General features: G+C 59.3%; 1 protein-coding gene across 5 annotated transcripts in view; it reads left to right on the top strand.

The window, feature by feature from the left end:
- Nucleotides 1-16,997, top strand: part of AGAP1 (ArfGAP with GTPase domain, ankyrin repeat and PH domain 1) — a 389,946-nt gene that overhangs the window by 170,003 nt on the left and 202,946 nt on the right. For all 5 annotated transcript variants that reach the window (XM_090285113.1, XM_090285119.1, XM_090285104.1 and 2 more), the window contains 2 exons: nt 13,339-13,466; nt 14,549-14,704. In XM_090285113.1, the coding sequence (XP_090141239.1) occupies nt 13,339-13,466; nt 14,549-14,704 (284 nt within the window). The remainder of the gene's footprint in view (nt 1-13,338; nt 13,467-14,548; nt 14,705-16,997) is intronic.

Below are 16,997 nucleotides of genomic sequence, written 5' to 3' on the forward strand. Positions count from 1 at the left end.
GTGCCCTGCTTTCTCACTGGCCGGCGGCCCCGTGCGAATGAATCCTCGGCCGTCTGCTGGCGGCGGCCGTGGACTTGTGGTTAAGACCTGTGAGCAGACAGCAGGACCGGCTCCTCCTAGGGGGGCTCAGACGGAACTGGCAGGGCGCCCTCCTGGGCGGCGGCAGGGCTGAGAGTGCCGAACGGGGCACCTCCGTCTCGTTTTGGGGACGTTGACTCAAGCCATCGTTGGGCGGGTTTTAACCCGTTGGAGGGGTGGCTGTGGCTTCCTGGCAGGCAGACCTTGTTTTCTTGTGCGTAGCTTTCTCGTGCTTTATCGACGGGTTGTTTTTTTTTTTTTTTTACCAGTTGAAGGTAAGACTCCACCACAGCCACCACCAGCAGAATATTGTGACTTGCTTTATGGGGGTGGGCTGGAGCCCCGAGCCCTCGGTGTCTCTGAGGTGGGCCTGCGTGCCATCCTCTCCCTCACCTTTTTGTATTTTTGATTATCTATAGACATACGTTGTAAAGACAAAGGAAGTACCTTTATCATGTTTTCTCATGTATATTCTTGCTTCATTCTTATTTCGTTGTTGATTTGAGGAAAGAAAGGAATACCTGGCTTTTCTAACCCGCCTTGGGCATCGTTTAGCGTTAAGTTTCCTGGGCTGTGATGGGCCTTGTACCGAAGCGTCTCCCCCACAGACGTGGCTGCAGCGTCACAATGAAGGGAGGTTCCTTCCAGATCACGTCCTCTGAGTCCTGACGCAGACGCCGATGATCTGGGTTACTAACCAGCACCAACGTGAGTTCTCTTTCTCCCTCCAAGTCGGGTTTCTCCCCCTCAAATTGCCCTTCCAAAGGCTTGGCTAGGAAAGCCTATACGTGGACACTCTGTTAGTAGGTAAAATGCGCCGGGCAGGGTATTGGTGGGAGAACTACGCCCGCCCCCCCCAATCTGCTTTTTTAAAATAATTTTTATTTGTTTACTTATTTTTAGAGAGAGGGAAAAGGAGAAAGAGAGGGAGAGAAGCATCAGTGTGTGGTTGCCTCTCACTCGCGCCCCCAACTGGGGACCTGACGTGCAACCTAGTCAAGTGCCCTGACTGGGGATCGAACCAGCGACACTTGGCTCGCAGGCCGACGCTCAGTCCACTGAGCCACAGCAGCCAGGGCCCAAATCTGGTCTCTTTGAGTAACGTCACAGAAGTCCCAGTCGGTTCCTTTTTTCTCTTCACGCACCCCCTTGAGCGGCGTCGAAGGGCTGTGTCGCGTGAGTGGCTCTCGCAGGGTCCACACGGGGAAGAACCTGGGAAGGCGTGGGCGCGGCGCCCTCTACTCCTGGCCTTGCGCCGCTGCGCACCTGCGGGGACCGCGGGGCCTCGGCCGGAGGCGCGCGCTGCCGCTGCTGAGCCTGGCGGTGTGCGTGCGTGTGCACGCGTGGGTGGGTGCGCGTGCTCGTGCGAGCTTTTAACCTCCGTGGTTGCTGGCGTGCGTGGAGGTCGGGGTCTGAGAACCGAGCCTGTTCTTCGGCGGCTGGTTTCCGAAGTGCCCGCCAGGGGCTTGCTTTTTACGCCGTTTTTCTCAATGAGTCCGAACCGCTGTCGCCGAGGCCAGTGCCCCCGGCGCTGTTAACGAAGGGCGTTTTCTCCGGGTGCGGTAAAGCAGGACTTCTGCGGAAGGAAGAGAGGCTTTTGAACTTACGGCCTGAAGAGTCCTTACACTCCAGGTCAAACATATTTAGGAAATGGTTGCATGTTCTAAAACTAGGGGCCCGTCCCATGCTCCGCGGGACCAGAGCTGTGGGCCATGGTTGGGAGGGGCCCATCGGTCTCACAGGGAAGGGGACCTGACCTGCAGGGTCTCATCGGGCGAGGCTGTCTCGCTGCGCCCGGGGTGGAGGGGGCGTGGACACCCGTCCTGACGGATCCACCTGTGATCGCGGGGTCGGGTGCCAGGAGGAAGGCGTGCGCCAGGGCGCAGGGTGACCGGCCCCGTCCGCACGAGCTTCTGCACCAGGCAGAGCCAGCCCGCGAGGGGGTGGGGGAGGGCCGGTGGGGGGGGAGGCACGGGGGCTCCCCAAGCAGGCGGACAGACTGACTCTTCCTGGCGACGTGAGTTGTGGGACGGTTGTTGAAACTCATGGAAGGGAACAACAGAGATTTTTGCGGATGACGGTATGGATATTTATTCTCGAAAAAGGAACTGGACGCAGTTAACGAATGAGAATTATGCCCGTGTGCGGAACCGCGCGTGTCAGGGGCGTGTGAGCTGATGCCTGCAACATACGTAAATGCCACAAAAAGCGAGATGATGGACAGATGGATGGGCACGTAATAAAGCCAGTTCGGCAACATGTTTACAAAGGCAGAGCCCAGGTGGTGTGGGGATGGGTCTTCACTCAGGTTCTCTCAACTTTTGTGCACATTTGAAATGTGCAAAATAATAATTCAGGGGAAATCAAGGGAGTTGTCAATCCATTTGAAACATTACTGTAGGTGTTTTACATTAAGATGGGGCCATATAAATAGAATTTAATGGGAAGAACTTTCTCACCCACAGGTAGAGACGTTACAGTGCTACTGTGAGTTCTCATTTTCTTTTTTCTTAAGGAGGCCTCCCAGAATTAAAATGCATGCATGGTGGTTTTAAGAATTTCAATAATTTTTAGAAACCGGAGATTACAGACAGTTTGACATGGTCACCATGACTAAATCACAGCAGATTACAGATTCAAAAATCAATCAGTATTCTCTGCTGAAGTCTAATTAACAGTTAAACGTTATCAGTCACAAACATGGAATCTTAATCGGCAATGACCTCAGGTATTCTAAATGTAAATAAAATTAGATTTAGGTCCCTTTATTAATTACCCAAGTGCTGTGAATAATTACAGCGGCAATTGATACACTTAATTTCTCGTGAAAGGAAAAAAGAAACTTACAAAAAGTTTCTCAACACTGTATCCTTAACTCTTTAGTCACCATGACCCATGGGTAAGAATTGTCTCGGATTCTGTATTAATTATCTAGAATGATGTGTCATTTCTTTTTGGGGGGGACCTCAGATTTCTGTAACTTAGGTGCTACCATCGCTCTCACATCACAAAAGGCAACACCTGCGCCAAGGAATTCTGGGTGCCGGGGCGCATTAACGAGCAGGAAGGGGTGGAGGAGGGAGCGCGCGCCCATGGCTTGGCGCACGGAGGCTGCTGACGCCCGCGTGGAAGCCTGCTCTGTTGTCCCGTCCTCCTTCCTGACTGCAGCACAGTGCAGCGTGTGGGCCAGCCCGCCCGTCACGGTCGCCGCTCCGCGGGCCTCTCGTGCGTGGCCCCCGCGCTGGCCCGTGAGTAACAGCCGGGGAGGAGGGTGGTTTCCTCGGGTGCCAACCGGGACGCCGTCTCCCCACTCGAAGACATAGGTGCCTTTTTTTATGGGGGTGGTTGTAAGGCTAGTTATTTCTGGAAACAGGAGAACAGCTTCCGTTGGGGTCGGTAAGCTTGTTTTTCTTAAAAGGTGCGAGACGCCTGGAGGGGACCGCGCTCCTGACACAGAGGAGTTCAGGCCTTTCCGGACTCGGTTCCGTTAGCACGCGTGTCTTCACACAGGAAGCAGATGAGACCCGGTCCATCTGGCTAAGCCAGTATTAATCAAACTGTATTCGTTTTTAAAAAGAGAACCCATTATTATACTTGACTGTATCTGTCTCAAGGCTCCTGATTCCAAAATCTCCTTACGGCCTTCTTTATGCCGGGTCCCGTCTCTTGTTTTGGATTGTTTTCAGTCATTTCTCTGCATCTTCTTCTCTTTCTTTAAATTCTTGCACGATTTCTTTAGCTTGGATGACTTCTCACCACCTGTTCTGTGTGCGTCTCCTTTTTTTTTTTTGCGGCCTCTCTTCTTTTCTCAGGGTTTAAAATCCATGTGGCAGCCCCTTCTCCCCGGTCAGCTCCTTCTTTGTGGATCATCTTCCTCCGGCATCACGCGTGGGCTGGCGTTTCTCTCCTGTCTTCCCTTCACTCATGACTGTCAGCGTACTGGTGACCTGTCACTGGCCCTTTTTAAAAAACCGTGCACCTGGAAGGTGAGTCCCAGGCCTCCCGGGTACAGAGAGACCGGCTAGGCTGGCACAGACGGATGCGTCTGGGAGCGAGCCTTCACCCTCGGGGGGCGTCAGAGCCCCTTCCGCTCCGGAGCCACCAGCCTCCACACCGAGACAGCCTGATGCGTGGAGGGGAAGTGACAGGTTCATTTTTCCCTCTTCATTTAAGCCATTTGTCTTACACACCCCCGCCTGCCGTCTGACCCGCATGGCTCGTTTACTGGGGGCCGCACCGCCTCGTCTGGGAGGGCGCTGATTTGCATCCGACGGGAGGATGAGGGGGAGAGGAAGCTCGAGGGCCCTGGGCCCTCCAGACGGGTCTGCCCTGGGCGCAGCCACAGCCGTGGGGGGCTCCCTGCACGCCTGTGTTCCCATGCGCGTGGACCTGGCTCTCAGGGAGGATGTCGGGCCTTCGGTGGGTGCTCTCTGTGCGCCTTTCTACGCGTCAGATCCCCGAAACCACGCTTCGGCTGCTCTTCATCTCTGCTGACCCGCATTAGATGTCACTGGTTCTGTGAGGCCAAGTAACCGTCACCAGGCGGGCGGCCTGCGTGGCCTGCGACTCAGCCTGGCTGGCCAGGAAGGGCCGAGCGGGGCTGTCCTCGGAGCCACCGGGGTCCTCACAGACAGGCCCTCCGTCCGCGAGGTCCAGGGGACCCGCCGACATTCCGGCCCCTCTCAGAGGTGCCCACTCCTGCCCCCTAGAATCTCGCATTGGTGGGGCTCAGAGGTGAGCTGCCCGGGACCCGCCCCCCAGCCTTCGAGCAGAGTCCACGCTCCGCGTTGCCTGCTGGTTCAGAGCTGGGCTCGCAGGGGACGTGCCAGCCCCTGGCTGCTGCTTCTGTGGCCCCGCGCCCGGGTCCCCGTGAGAGCCCGCGTGCCCCTCGGCACCCTGCGCGCGTTTGTGCCTCACTGGTCAACGCTTCCACCTTTTTCCCGCTTTGCGTGGCTCCTCAGCGTCTGCAGTAGCCACAGTTTCTCGTGTTTCTGTCGTTACTAGAACGACCCCTGCTCTGTGTGCACCCCAAGCGCAGGCCTTGCTCTAGGACTTGCCCCCCCTTGTCCCTTGGCTGCCACGCCCACGAGGAAGCGGCCGTGCTGGGACCAGGTGCAGAGTGGCAGTTTGCGGGTCCTCAGCCAAGGGGCACGGGCTCCTGAGACCTTAGTAAAGAAGGTCGTGGAGACTTGAGGGGACGTGTCTTCCACAGGGGACCCCGACGGGGCGGCCATGAGGGGCCCTTCGCGTTCCGGCCGCTCGGCTGGTGTCTCTCAGTGGTGGGGCCACAGGTCGCCTGGCTTCCGTGACCCCCACCCGCAGGGATCCCTGGCACCACCCTCTGCTCCGTGGCCTGGTGAAGGAATAAAATGGAGGGAGGGACGCCCTGGCACAGGGGAGATGCCTCCCCCAACACATGGATGGAGAAGCAGCCCCTGCACACGGTACAGGGAGGCCAGGCAGACATGGGGGCGACCACAGTCGCTCCGGACCCTCTGGGTGACGCGTGCCTCCTGGCCTCGCCTGTGCCCGAGGGGTGCGCAGCCGAGCGAGAGGGTCGGAGGGGAGGCAGGGCCAGGTCAGGGGCAGAGCCGGCCCCACCTTCCTCCCCATTGTCCGTCTGGAGGGCCCCTGCTCAGGACCCAAGCGGCACAAGCTGGCACAAGTGTGCCTGGGGCTCGGACGTGTCCGCAGCGCGAGCCCGTCCCAGCGTGGTGCCCCCCGCCCTGGGCAGTCACCAGGCATCAGTGCCCAGCACCAGGCACGATTGTGTCCTTCCTAGCGCTCTGGTCCTAAGGTCCAGAGACACAGAATAGGTCCTTCAGGCCCGGCGTGGACCTGGGCAAAGAAGGCCCTTACGTTTTGAGCCTGGCGGGGGCCTGGAGCAGTTGGAGATTGTCAGTTGGGGCGGCACGCCGAGGGGACACCCAGCCGGGGACCCGCACGGGGACGGAGGGTCGATGTGGCCGGGTCTGGGTCGAGGGGGCTGGAGCCAGGCGTGGCGGGGAGTGCGAAGCTGCGGAAGACCAGACAGCGTGTGGGGGGCAGTCACCAAAGGTCCCCCAGAATGTCAGGGGCCAACCTATCTATGCTCAGGGCAGACCGCAGCCTGGGGGGACTCTGGGCAGTGCCACGTGGAGCGCCCCCCTTTTCTCCTCGAGGAGAGGTGCTGATGGCAGCAGAGAGGGGCCCCGCAGCCCCGAGTCCACATGGGCGGAAGGACACTGGACAGTGGTGTGGGGCGAAGGGAGTCTTGATTTTCAGACAGAGGATGTTTGCAGTCCTGTGGGCCTGTAGAGCCCGCGCTGGGCAGCGTCACGGTTGCCACTGCTCAGTGTCTGGGTGACGGGGACTCACGTTCCAGTGGCAGCTCCACTGGGGCTCACCTTTAAGGGACGTCTGTGCTGTAGAGAGACTGTGAGAGAGGGGCGCGCGTGCCCTGCAGGGCGGTTCGATGTTCCTGCTGCCACAGGTAGTGACTTCCCTTCGGCATGTTTCCTTCTGGTTAGTTCTTCGGTGTTTCCCTTGCTGGGGAGGGGGAGGGGAGCGCACGCTTCCTGGGGTGCGGCAGGGACTGCCCCTGCCCCTCAGCTCCTCGGACGAATGTCAGCAGCCATGACTTTGCTCTGTCCTGAAGGTAACTGTTTATTACGCCGGGCATTTAAACCCTTGGTTAATAGGAGCAATTAAACAATCGCTCCATTTCCAGCAAATTAACAGCCCTAATAGGTAATTGCGACATAAATGAAGATAAATTTGTTTTAATACAACGAGATAAAAAGAATACAGACAAGAACTGAATCTCAGATTAAGGACTCCGACTTCATTACTCTGTGGAAAACTCGACTGCTTCTCTAGAAGAAGTTGAAGGCTGTTCGGGTTTTCACCACGGCCCGCCTGGGACTGGAGGCTTTTAGTTCGTCATCGGCAGCCGTCCGTCTCGAGAGACGATGGTGTAGCTTCTTAAGAGTCTATCTGCACCGCCGAGAATGGCTGTGCAGTCCGACTCGGGAGTGACACGGTATCTGTCTCCTCCCGTGTTGAATCGACATCTTGCGATGACGCTGGAGTGTCCTCTCCAGTGAAGCTGAAGCTACAGAGCCTGGGCAGGGTGATATGGAGGGTCTGCTGTTGCCCATGCAGCAGACCCCCCCTCTCTTCGCAGCTGAAGGGTCCAAGGGAAAGACGGAGGCTTTTAGTTACTTATTTACTTTTCTATGTGATGGGCGGGTTGTCCCGTTTTGTGCTCTGGTCCACAGAAAGCGAGTCACAGAGGGTTTCCCCTAAACACCTGCCGGCGGCGTGGGGACCCCGGACGGCGGTCTTGGCCGGAGCTGCTCACAGGTTTTCTCGGACACGTCAGGACCCAGAGACCAACACCCTGCGGATAATTTCCTCCTCACCCACGTTCCCTCTGTGACCTGCTCGGCTGGAGGGTCCCTTTCCTTTCTTACGTGTCATTATAATTTGGAGACTATCCTGACGGCTTATGGTGTGTTTTGTCGAAACGTGGGAGTGATGGGGTGAGACGTGGTTTTAGAATGACAGACGGGGTGGCCGTGCGGACAGGACCAGTGAGCTTCCGCGAGGGCAGCTGGTGGGTGAAAGGCGGGGCAGTCACGTGACGCCCTGCAGACAGGGCCTGCGGGCCTCCTGCGGTCCCCGAGCCCTGCGAACATCTAACACGTTAGAGACCAGGGTCCCGGCTTCTTTCTAAGGACGGGGAGGCTCCGCAGGTTCAGGAGCCACAACCTGGGCGAGGTTAAATGTCCAAGCCTGTTTCCGGAAGGTTGTAAGCCGGGGTGTAGCCGGAACTGCCTCACTGAGCTTCTGCCGCCGCGGGAGAACTTCCCGGTAGCTTTGCGTCCTCAGTGGCCAGCCCGGGGTCTGGGCCCCGCGGGAAGGTCGGGTGGGCGCGTCGGGCCATGGGCGGTTCGGGTGTCAGAGTCTCGGGACTGAACACCTGTGTGCCTCCCGGAGCCGTGGGAGCGGCCCCTGAGTCCGGACGCCCCCACTGTCCTCCCTCCGGTGTCCCGGGGGAGATGACCCGCCTCTTCTAAACCACACGAGGTGGCCTTCCAAAGCAGGAGTCCTGTCACTTGCCCTGGACTAGGGCTGATGGCCTCCTATTGCTTTAAGGATCAAGTCCACGCTCATCAGTGTTCTTTGCATACGGGATCCTTAAAAAGGAGTTCCCATCCCCCTGTTAAGCTTCTCCTCCCGCACCTTTGCATCGCTCACCCGCTGGTGGGTTCGGGGTTCGTTCATGTACCAGGTGGCCAGGGCTTGAAGGCAGAGAAAGCGTGCCGTGCGGCGTCTCCGGAAGACTCTGGGGGCCTGTGGGACGGGCCCGTGGTCTCGGCATGTGAGCCGACCGTGGTTTCCCATGAGCGGCACCACGTGGCAGGGTCTGTGCAGGAGAGTGTGTGCCAGGGTCCCTGTGTGGGGGTCCCTTTGGGTCACTAACTGTCATTAAGCTTCCAAGAGCCCAGGAGACCTTCCAGAACACACACACACACACACACCCCTTTCATTTTATTGGTGCTTTGGCACAGCTTCCTCTACACTCCAAACGGGGGTCAGAAACGGAACTGGGAGAGGGGCACGGGGCCCCCAGAGCACAGAGGCTCCCCCTGAGCGTTCGCTGACTTGAGGTTGCCACACGAGGAAGCTCCCCTTCAGGTTTCTTCTTGTTCCTAAGTCCACAGGTTCAGAACTACATAGATAATTTGGTAATTAATTTCTTCTTAATTAATAAGATAGTTTAATGATCACTCAGCTGTAATTTAAAACTGAGTGGAGACGTTAGGGGGTCTCTTATTTGTTGCTGGGAGATTTACAGTCCCTGGTGGCGCTCTCCGGGGAGCCCTGCCCCCATCCCGGCTCTCGTGGAGGGGCCTCTCGGTGGGGGGCACAGGACACGCCACCTCTGGGTGATGGCACCAGGCCAGGATGGGACCCACCATGACTCCCACCCTCAAGTGGTGCCGTACAGTGTTTTCGTGGAGTAAAATTAAGAGTCTCAAGCCAGTTATTTTCACGAGTGTGTCTGTTATAACGTTTTAAATATTTGATTGGATTTATCCCTCGTACTTCAGTTCCCACCTAGGGTTGCTTGCGCAGAACTGCAGGTCTTCCCCACCCCCACCCGGGCCCCACAGGCTCTCCTCCTCAGCCGAGCAAGCCTCCTGTCCCCCACGCCAGGGTCCGCTCGGTGCCTCCTCGTGGCTCTCCGGTGTCGGTGAGGTCTCTGTGCTTCCCCAGGCCCCCCTTAGCCTCACCCCGCTTCTCCCGGCCCCACGCACCCCCGAAGGCCCGCCGTGCCCCCCTAGCAGAGGTGGGTGTTGTGAAGGATGGAATGATGTCGAGTGTCGGGTCTCCCCCAGGCTCCGGGGTGGACACGGACGGCGGGCCTATTCGGGGCCCGGGGCCCCACCCGCACGGGAGAAGGTTGAAGGACGGCTGACAGCGGGGATGGGGACTGCACGGGGGGCATTCTGCGGTGGCCCTGTGGCCCTGCCTCTGAGGGAGAGATGGGAGCTGCTGATGGGGGTGTGGGGGTTTGCTCCTGGGGTGGGAGCCTGTTGGGGTCAGAGGCCAGGTCGTGCTGCCTCCCCTGGCTTCCTCCTGCCTTTGCCCGGCTCGGGGGGTGGGTGGGGTGCTGCGGAGGTTCTTGTGAATTGATTAATTCAAATCAATCATTCAGTCCATAGAGGATGTTTTGCTGATTAAATTCACTAACATATATCGGGCTGTGCCAAAATGTCATGATCATTAATGAAATTAAAAGGCTTGATTTGTGCCTAATTTCGGAGGGGGTGGTGCCAGCTGGTGCCACGCGGGAGGTGTCTGTGAGGCGGTCCGGAGCCGGAGGCCAGGACCAGGTGCGAGCGGCCGCAGGTCTGGTTTGGGACCGTTGGTGACAGTCAGGTGTGCGGCCACTTCTGCGCGCCAGGCTCCGGGGCTTCAGGGGCGGAGGCCGGAGCTGCACCCCTTCGACAAGGGAGGCCCTGGCTCTCTGTGTGCGTGTGTGTGTGCATACATGCCGTGCACACGCGGCCGTCCTTAGGTGTGGGTGAAACACGGAGCTGGCGCCGTTAGCACCTGCGGGGATTTGGGGTGTGGGGCTCCCCTGAGCCACCTGGATAGTTAGCACGTCCTGGGCGCGTGTGGCAGCTGTGGTGACTTGTGTCTGGTTGGATGTGGGCCAGGAGGCTGGGCCGGGGCCGTCACGTTATTGCTGATCGGTGGTCAGACTGTCCTGGGAAGGGAAGCTTGTCCAGGCTCCCGTAGTGAACACCGGGCGCAGGCAGACTTGCCCGCCAGGTTCCCCGCAGTGAGGCGCCCACTGCCCCGAGCCCCGGCGCACAGGCCCCCAGAGGGAAGGGCCTGAGAAGGGACAGGCCGCCCATCCAAGCACGTCAGTCAGTGTCACGCCTCCCGCCCACAGGAGGATCCGGGAGCGCCACGGTCGTGGGAGCCTGTCTGCGCGCAGCTAAGTAGCAGGGCCAGGGAGCCCGCCTTGCTGAGGGAGTCCCGTGGGTGTCTGTGTGGTGGCGGGGACTGTCCAGCTAAGGGACAGTTGGCCTCGGGAAGGGTCCCCTGCAGCGTGTCCCTCTGGTGGCAGGGAAGGGAACTGTTTTGGAGCTGTTTCCATGACCAGCCATGGGAATTCGGGGCCTTGGATCAGGCAGCAGCCGTGAGGGTGACTGGAGAGGAACTCTGGTGGCAGAATCTGTCTGGTGTCCCCTCTCTCCCTGTGGTGCGGGGGGTGCGGGGTACAGGCAGTGGCATCATTAGGAAACCTAGGGAGGAGGGATTGGGGGCAGAGCCGGGGGCTCAGGGTGGGCCACGTGCCATCGAGGCCGCTCCGTCGCGGGCGCTGCGCGTGGAGCTGGGACACAGGGTTCTAGAATAGGCAGGCAGGTGCGGGCCGTTTACCAGACGTGGAGCCGGGCGTCGAGGTGGGGCGGTTGCCCAGGGGCGCCTGGAGGCTGGGGCGGGCCTGCAAGGGGCGGCCGGGGCTTCCTGTCCCCGCCGGGCGGAGGGGACGCCAGCCCTGACCCTGACCCAGCAGACGCTTCGCCCTCCCGTCCCTCTTGGTCTCACGCTGGGACTGTCTGGCACTGACTCCCCCGGCGCTGAGACGGTCCCGTTTAGAACAGCGTAGCCGGGGGTCCGGCTCCTCCTCCCGCGTGGGCAGCGGCGTCGCAGTGTGGGCGGAACAGAACAGACGGGAGCCGGGTTTTAGGCGCTGCCGGTTTTGAGAGCGCGTCCTCCGCGTGCACTACACCAGCTGTTCCCAGCGCTTGCTAACACACGTGCGAGAACAGGAATTGAACGGACAGGAGTTTAGTGCTCAGCCTACGGTTCAGGCTTTGGGCGGCCCCGTCCCTGGTGCAGAGAGAGGCTGTGGGGCAGGAGCGTTCTTGTTGCTCGCGAGCTCGCCCTTCCCGGCCTCGAGTAGCAAGGACGGGCGTTCATTTGAGTCCTGGAGGATGTTTCTCAGATCCCTTCGCAAAGAAAACATTTACAGGAAACGTCTGCAGAGCTCTTCAGACGGCCTGGCCCCGTGTACGTCCGCCCTCTGCTTCTTGGATGAGCTTTAAGGTCAAAGTCATTCTGGTCCTCCAACTGCACAGTCCCTTGGAGGCCGGCAGTGAGAAAAAAATGCATTAGCGTCGATCACCAGAAACCCCCTTCTGCTCCCCGCCCCTCTGCGCATCCCAGGAAGTAAACTGGCACTCACCCAAACAGTCGTGATTTTAACTTAATTTACGTTCAGTCTTTGGGATTCCAGGTGACCCACACGACACATGTCTTGCAGCTATTATAATCTGATCTTAAATTTTACTTCTGAGTTCACGCAGTGATTTATAAAATACTCTAATACACGTCTGCAAAGACCCCTGATCAATACGCCAATGGCTTTGAAATGACAGAGTGCCACGCTGTTCCTCTGTAATTTAAACATGATTAGCTGATGAAGGTTATGATCAATACCCTACGGGAAGATAAATTAATTGATAGCATCCTCTCAGGATGATAAGAGGCCTGCTGGAGGTGGGCCGTCCCTAATGAAGCTGCTGCCCCGTCTCGGGGAGCCATTTTTTACCCGTCGTGTTTCCACTTAATCATATTTACACGATCATTTATTTCCACGAGAACCGTAAGCTCGGGACAGACCGGCTCCTCGTTAAAGCTGTGTTCATTCGGAGCAGAAACGGTCTGCGGACGCCGCGCGCGCCCCTCCATGTCGTGACCTGTGGCGGGGGACAGCGAGGCGTTCCTTTGCGTGGGCGTTGGTCAAAGTAGCAGCTCCCCAGGCCGACAAACGGGCTGGATGGATATCTTGGCACTTAACGACGGCGGGTCCCCACAGAGGCGCATCTCGTCCCCACAGCCGCAGCCTTTCCGCGGTAGTGACACCCCTCCTGGAGCAGGGAGGGATTGCTCATCGTGGGCTTCCTTTCCCGTTAAACCCGGCGAGCTTCGTCGGAGAGCCGGTTTGCCAAGAGGAGTTACGGCTGGTTAGATTCAGCTTCGTATTGATGAAGATAAACTTCCAATGTGTGTAGCAATATATTTAAATAAAAAAGTCTTTGATGTAATTACATGTCCTTGAATGTAATTCTCTGCGGGAGCTTGTAAAAGGAAAAATCGTTCTTGAGGCTATTCAAAAAAATAGATTTCTGATTTTTTCCAAGGGGATTTGGTTGCATTACCCTGTCCTATTTAGGATTATTTTTGCCGCGAGTAACTTGGGGAAAAATCAAGTTATTAGAACAATTTAAACAAGCTGGGTGTGTGTTTTTCTGTTTCGCATTTGGGGCTTCTGAGGAGGTCCGTGCAGGGCTGCCCAGCCAGAGGCCTGGCTCCTGCTGTCTCCTGTCCCACCAAGTGTGGCTCTCGTCCCCAGGATGCTTGCGGGGGCCACGGCCCACCCGTGTGCTCTTTAAGGGGCGAATCGGAGAAAGACCTAGGAAGGAGTGGGCCCAGGAGGGCCCCTGGACACCGCCACCTGCCCCTTGTCTTGTCACCCATTGGCTGGGGCCAGCTCCCCTGACCACGCTGGGCTGGAGCACAGGGGATGGAGCGGACAAGGCTCCGGGAAGTGTCGCATCTGGGCCAGCAGTCACGCGCCCAGCTCACAGCCGGGAAGCCTGCTGCCGCAGGAATGGTGGGTTGCAGGGACCACCGGCGGCCCCCATGTTTGGAAACCAGCCTCACACTGGTCTCTCCTGTCCCCTTGCCCACTAGTGGCCCAGAAGATCGTTGCCACGAGGAAGAAGCAGCAGCTCTCCATAGGACCCTGCAAGTCCCTCCCCAACTCCCCCAGCCGCTCGTCCGTCTGCTCCGCACAGGTGTCGGCCGTGCACATCAGCCAGGTGCGTGGGGCCCGCGGCGGGGGGGAGGGGGCAGGGGGGGGGACGCGGGGAGCCTGCCCGTCCGGAGCATTGCCGGCCAGCACTCGCGTGCAGTTCCTTCCTGTGTTCAGCTGGCTAAGGACGGCACGTGGGTAATTGGCTTCACACTTGCCCCGGAGACTGCCGAGGCCGAGTGGTGCCTACGGGAAGCCGCCTTTCACGTTCCCTGTCAGCTCACAGCCGGTGCCAAGAGGCATGCTGGCCGAGGGCGGGGAGCTGGCCCGGTGTCTGCCCTCCTCCCGTCTGCCTACAGGGGGGACCGTCGCGGGTGGATATCTCGCTGTGCACGCAGGTTTGGCGGGAGCGCTCAGCTACAATTACCGCCTCCCTGGGCCCTGTGGACACTTACCTTCCCATACTTGCTAGATTATTTACTTGGAAATAAACAGAACAAGTGTCACCTTGGAAAATCTAACCAAAACCCCTTCAGGAACCGTGGCTTGTGCCTCGTGCACCCGTGTTCTGGTGGACGTCTCTGGGGCAGGTGTTAGCGGGGCACTTTTTAGAGCTTCCACGAGAAGGCTGCCGTTTCGGGATGTCAGCGAGCGGCACGTGTACAGCAGCGGCCCGTGGGCGGGGGGGCGGTCACGGGTGTTCCGGGCTCCACGCAGGCAGCTTAGTGTCCCAGGGATCCTGAGGCAGCTCCCAGAAGTGTTCACGTTTTCATGTTGTTTTCAAACTGAGTGTGGCTCTCCTGGGCCAAGCAGGGCTTTCTGAGGCAAGCGGCGCAGGGACCATAGATCCAACTGCTTCATTTTCTGAGGGACGAGGAAGTAATTCCACTTGACTTTCAACGTTTTTAAAATTAAGCGATAGAGGCTTCTCTTAGACGCGCCAACTCAGAGGATCGGTATGTTCCGGAACGAAAAGCCACGTGTGTCGTACTTGGTGCTGTTACATGTGGCAGACCCAGAGAGGCCAGCAGGCCGGGCGTGCAGGCATCTGCCTCGGCGGCGTGACCGGTGCACGTGTCACTGCATGGGGGGTGGCCCCCGGGTCCTGGAGGGTGTCCTTAACCCGGCCGTGGTCTCCGATCATTGCAGACCAGCAACGGCGGCGGCAGCTTGAGCGACTACTCCTCCTCCGTCCCCTCGACGCCGAGCACCAGCCAGAAGGAGCTGCGCATTGACGTCCCCCCCACGGCCAACACCCCGACGCCCGTCCGGAAGCAGTCCAAGCGCCGCTCCAACCTTTTCACCGTAAGTGGGGACCCGCAGGTGTTCAATGAGCAGTCGTCCGCCCGCCGGGTGGCTCAGCCACGCCCGTAGGACCGAGAGCAGATGAAGGGGGGCAGCGCTGACTTCTGGGGAGGTCTGGGCACAGGATCGGAGGCAGAGGCTTGGACATGGCGCAGGGTGGGGACTTCTCAGGGTGTGGGGGCTTCTGACCCATGTGTCAGACGTGACGAGCAAAGGGTTTGTACAAAGACAGCCGTGATCCTGTGACCCTCTCGGTCTTTAGTGAGACACCTGTCACAGTGGACACAAGAGGTGACAAAACTCTGCCAAATCCCCAGATGTGTGCATCTAGCCTTTCAGGTGAGACAGAGAAGCCACCTCCATCCCCGGGCCCCTGTCCCGCCCCTGGCCTGAGGCCTGAGGACCCCCCTTCTGGGCATCTGCTCAGTGTCAGAAGGCTCCCCACCTGGACTTTCTGCAGAGGTGTCTGCGGGGCGTTTTAGTCCTGGAAACGGGCCCTTGGGGCTGCGGGTGAGGAGCTCAGGCTCTGGGCTAGGGGCCCAAAGGCTGCCTGGGTGGGGGGGACCCAGAGGACATGCACGAGCAACATCCCTGTCCTGTCCCTCACCACAGCTCCAAGCACAGCTCCAGGCAGATGTGCGACCGGAGTCATTGGACTTGAGAAGAGTGTTGTTCCTCCCGGGACTGGGTCCGGGCCTGACAAATTGATGCTCTTAAACCCGCTGTTCTCAGCCAGGGTGGTTCTGCTCCCCAGGCAACATGTGGGAATTTCTGGGGAAATGTTGAGCTGTCAGTGTGGGGGCTGGGGCCGCGATCAGCGCTGCAGGCCGCCAGCCCCGGGAGGCGCCGGGGACACTGCTGAGCCTCCCACGTGGTGCAGCTCAGCCCCGCGGTGGGTGACCAGCTCTGTCAGTGGGGCCTTGTTGAGACAGTTTGACTTCTCTTTTGGCTGATGACTGCTGATGGCGATGCCAAGTTCTATGTCCAGTATTTCGGGTCTTGAACTAAAGGGGGACTCTGCAGGGGTGGCTGGGAGTCTGTCATCTGATCTGCGGCCCTTAGGTAGGGGTGGCATTGTTGTGCACACGACTGCCAAGTGCGACAGACCCATTCCTCCCGCCATGTTCACAGTGGGTGGTTACTGGGCGGTCACCCCGGCAGCACACACCTCTCCTTGGCTGTGTGGCCTGCGCCACGCGCGTATTCTGGCTGACCCTGCTGCCGAAGGGACAGAGGACCAGCCAGCCTCCACTGCCTGTGGCTGTGTGACCATGGCAGGTTACTTAACCTCTCTGAGCTGGAAACAGCCACAGTGGCAGTGGGGCTGCTGGGAAGACTCCTCGGCAGGCAGAGTCTTTGGGGTTTTGCTCGTTTTCTCACCACCGCTGACAATGAAATGACTTTGACTGTGGAAAGCTCTGGGAGCTGGAGGACAGGCAGGAGGAGGTGTCTAGGCTCCTGCAGAACCCGGGGCGCACTGCGAACTTCCCTCAGACACGCCGCGAACGGCCACGGTGACGGCAGCAGCACGCCCACGCTGTTCCACGCCTGCGGCACTGGTGGGCACCCGCTCGGGGCTGCGGCGGGGAGGGCGTCACCTCACAGCAGACTGTGACTCCCTCCCTCGTGCCTTGAGGAACCTCGCTCACAGGGGATGCAGAGGGCTGGGCGGGACACCAGCGCAGCAGGAGGGGTGAGGGCCCGGCCTGTGCACAGTGGACCAGTGTCTGCATCCCCGCCCCTCCTGGTAGGGGTCGCGGGAGGGGAGGGCGGCAGCTCAGGACGCCATGCCGTCCTGTCCCAGGGCGAGGGGTTGCGGGGAAGATGGGAAGCCAGGAGGTGCCTTTCAGAACCGGGCTGTTTACAAGCAGGGAGCTTCAGTGTGCCTGTCCCCACCTGTTCAGGGCAGCTCTGAAATGGGCCAGAAAATACCATCCGGGGCCCTGGCCGTGGGGTAACCAACGGAAGAGAAAGCTCTCGGGCAGAAAGAGTCAACGGAACAGTAACTCAGTGAAGGAACATGTCCTAACCCTGTGCTGTCGGATGGGCCTGGCAGTGCCTGGGTCTGCCAGCGCTGACCCACACCTGAGAGAGAGAAAGGAGGGGCTCCGGGGAGAGTGGGCGGGGCCTCCTCCCACGTCCTCACGCGGCACACGTGGGCAGACCCCACGCACGGATCCCCTGGGCGGGCCAGGAAGCCAGCTGTCCGGGCCGGGGGCCGCGGGGGCCGTGGTGCCACAGCCAATAAGAACCTCTCCTTAATTATGCCCATGGAGCGCGTACCTGATAACGC

This window comes from Furipterus horrens, unplaced genomic scaffold (assembly GCF_987537825.1).
Source record: "Furipterus horrens unplaced genomic scaffold, mFurHor1.1.pri manual_scaffold_1, whole genome shotgun sequence".
Classification (NCBI taxonomy): domain Eukaryota; kingdom Metazoa; phylum Chordata; class Mammalia; order Chiroptera; family Furipteridae; genus Furipterus; species Furipterus horrens.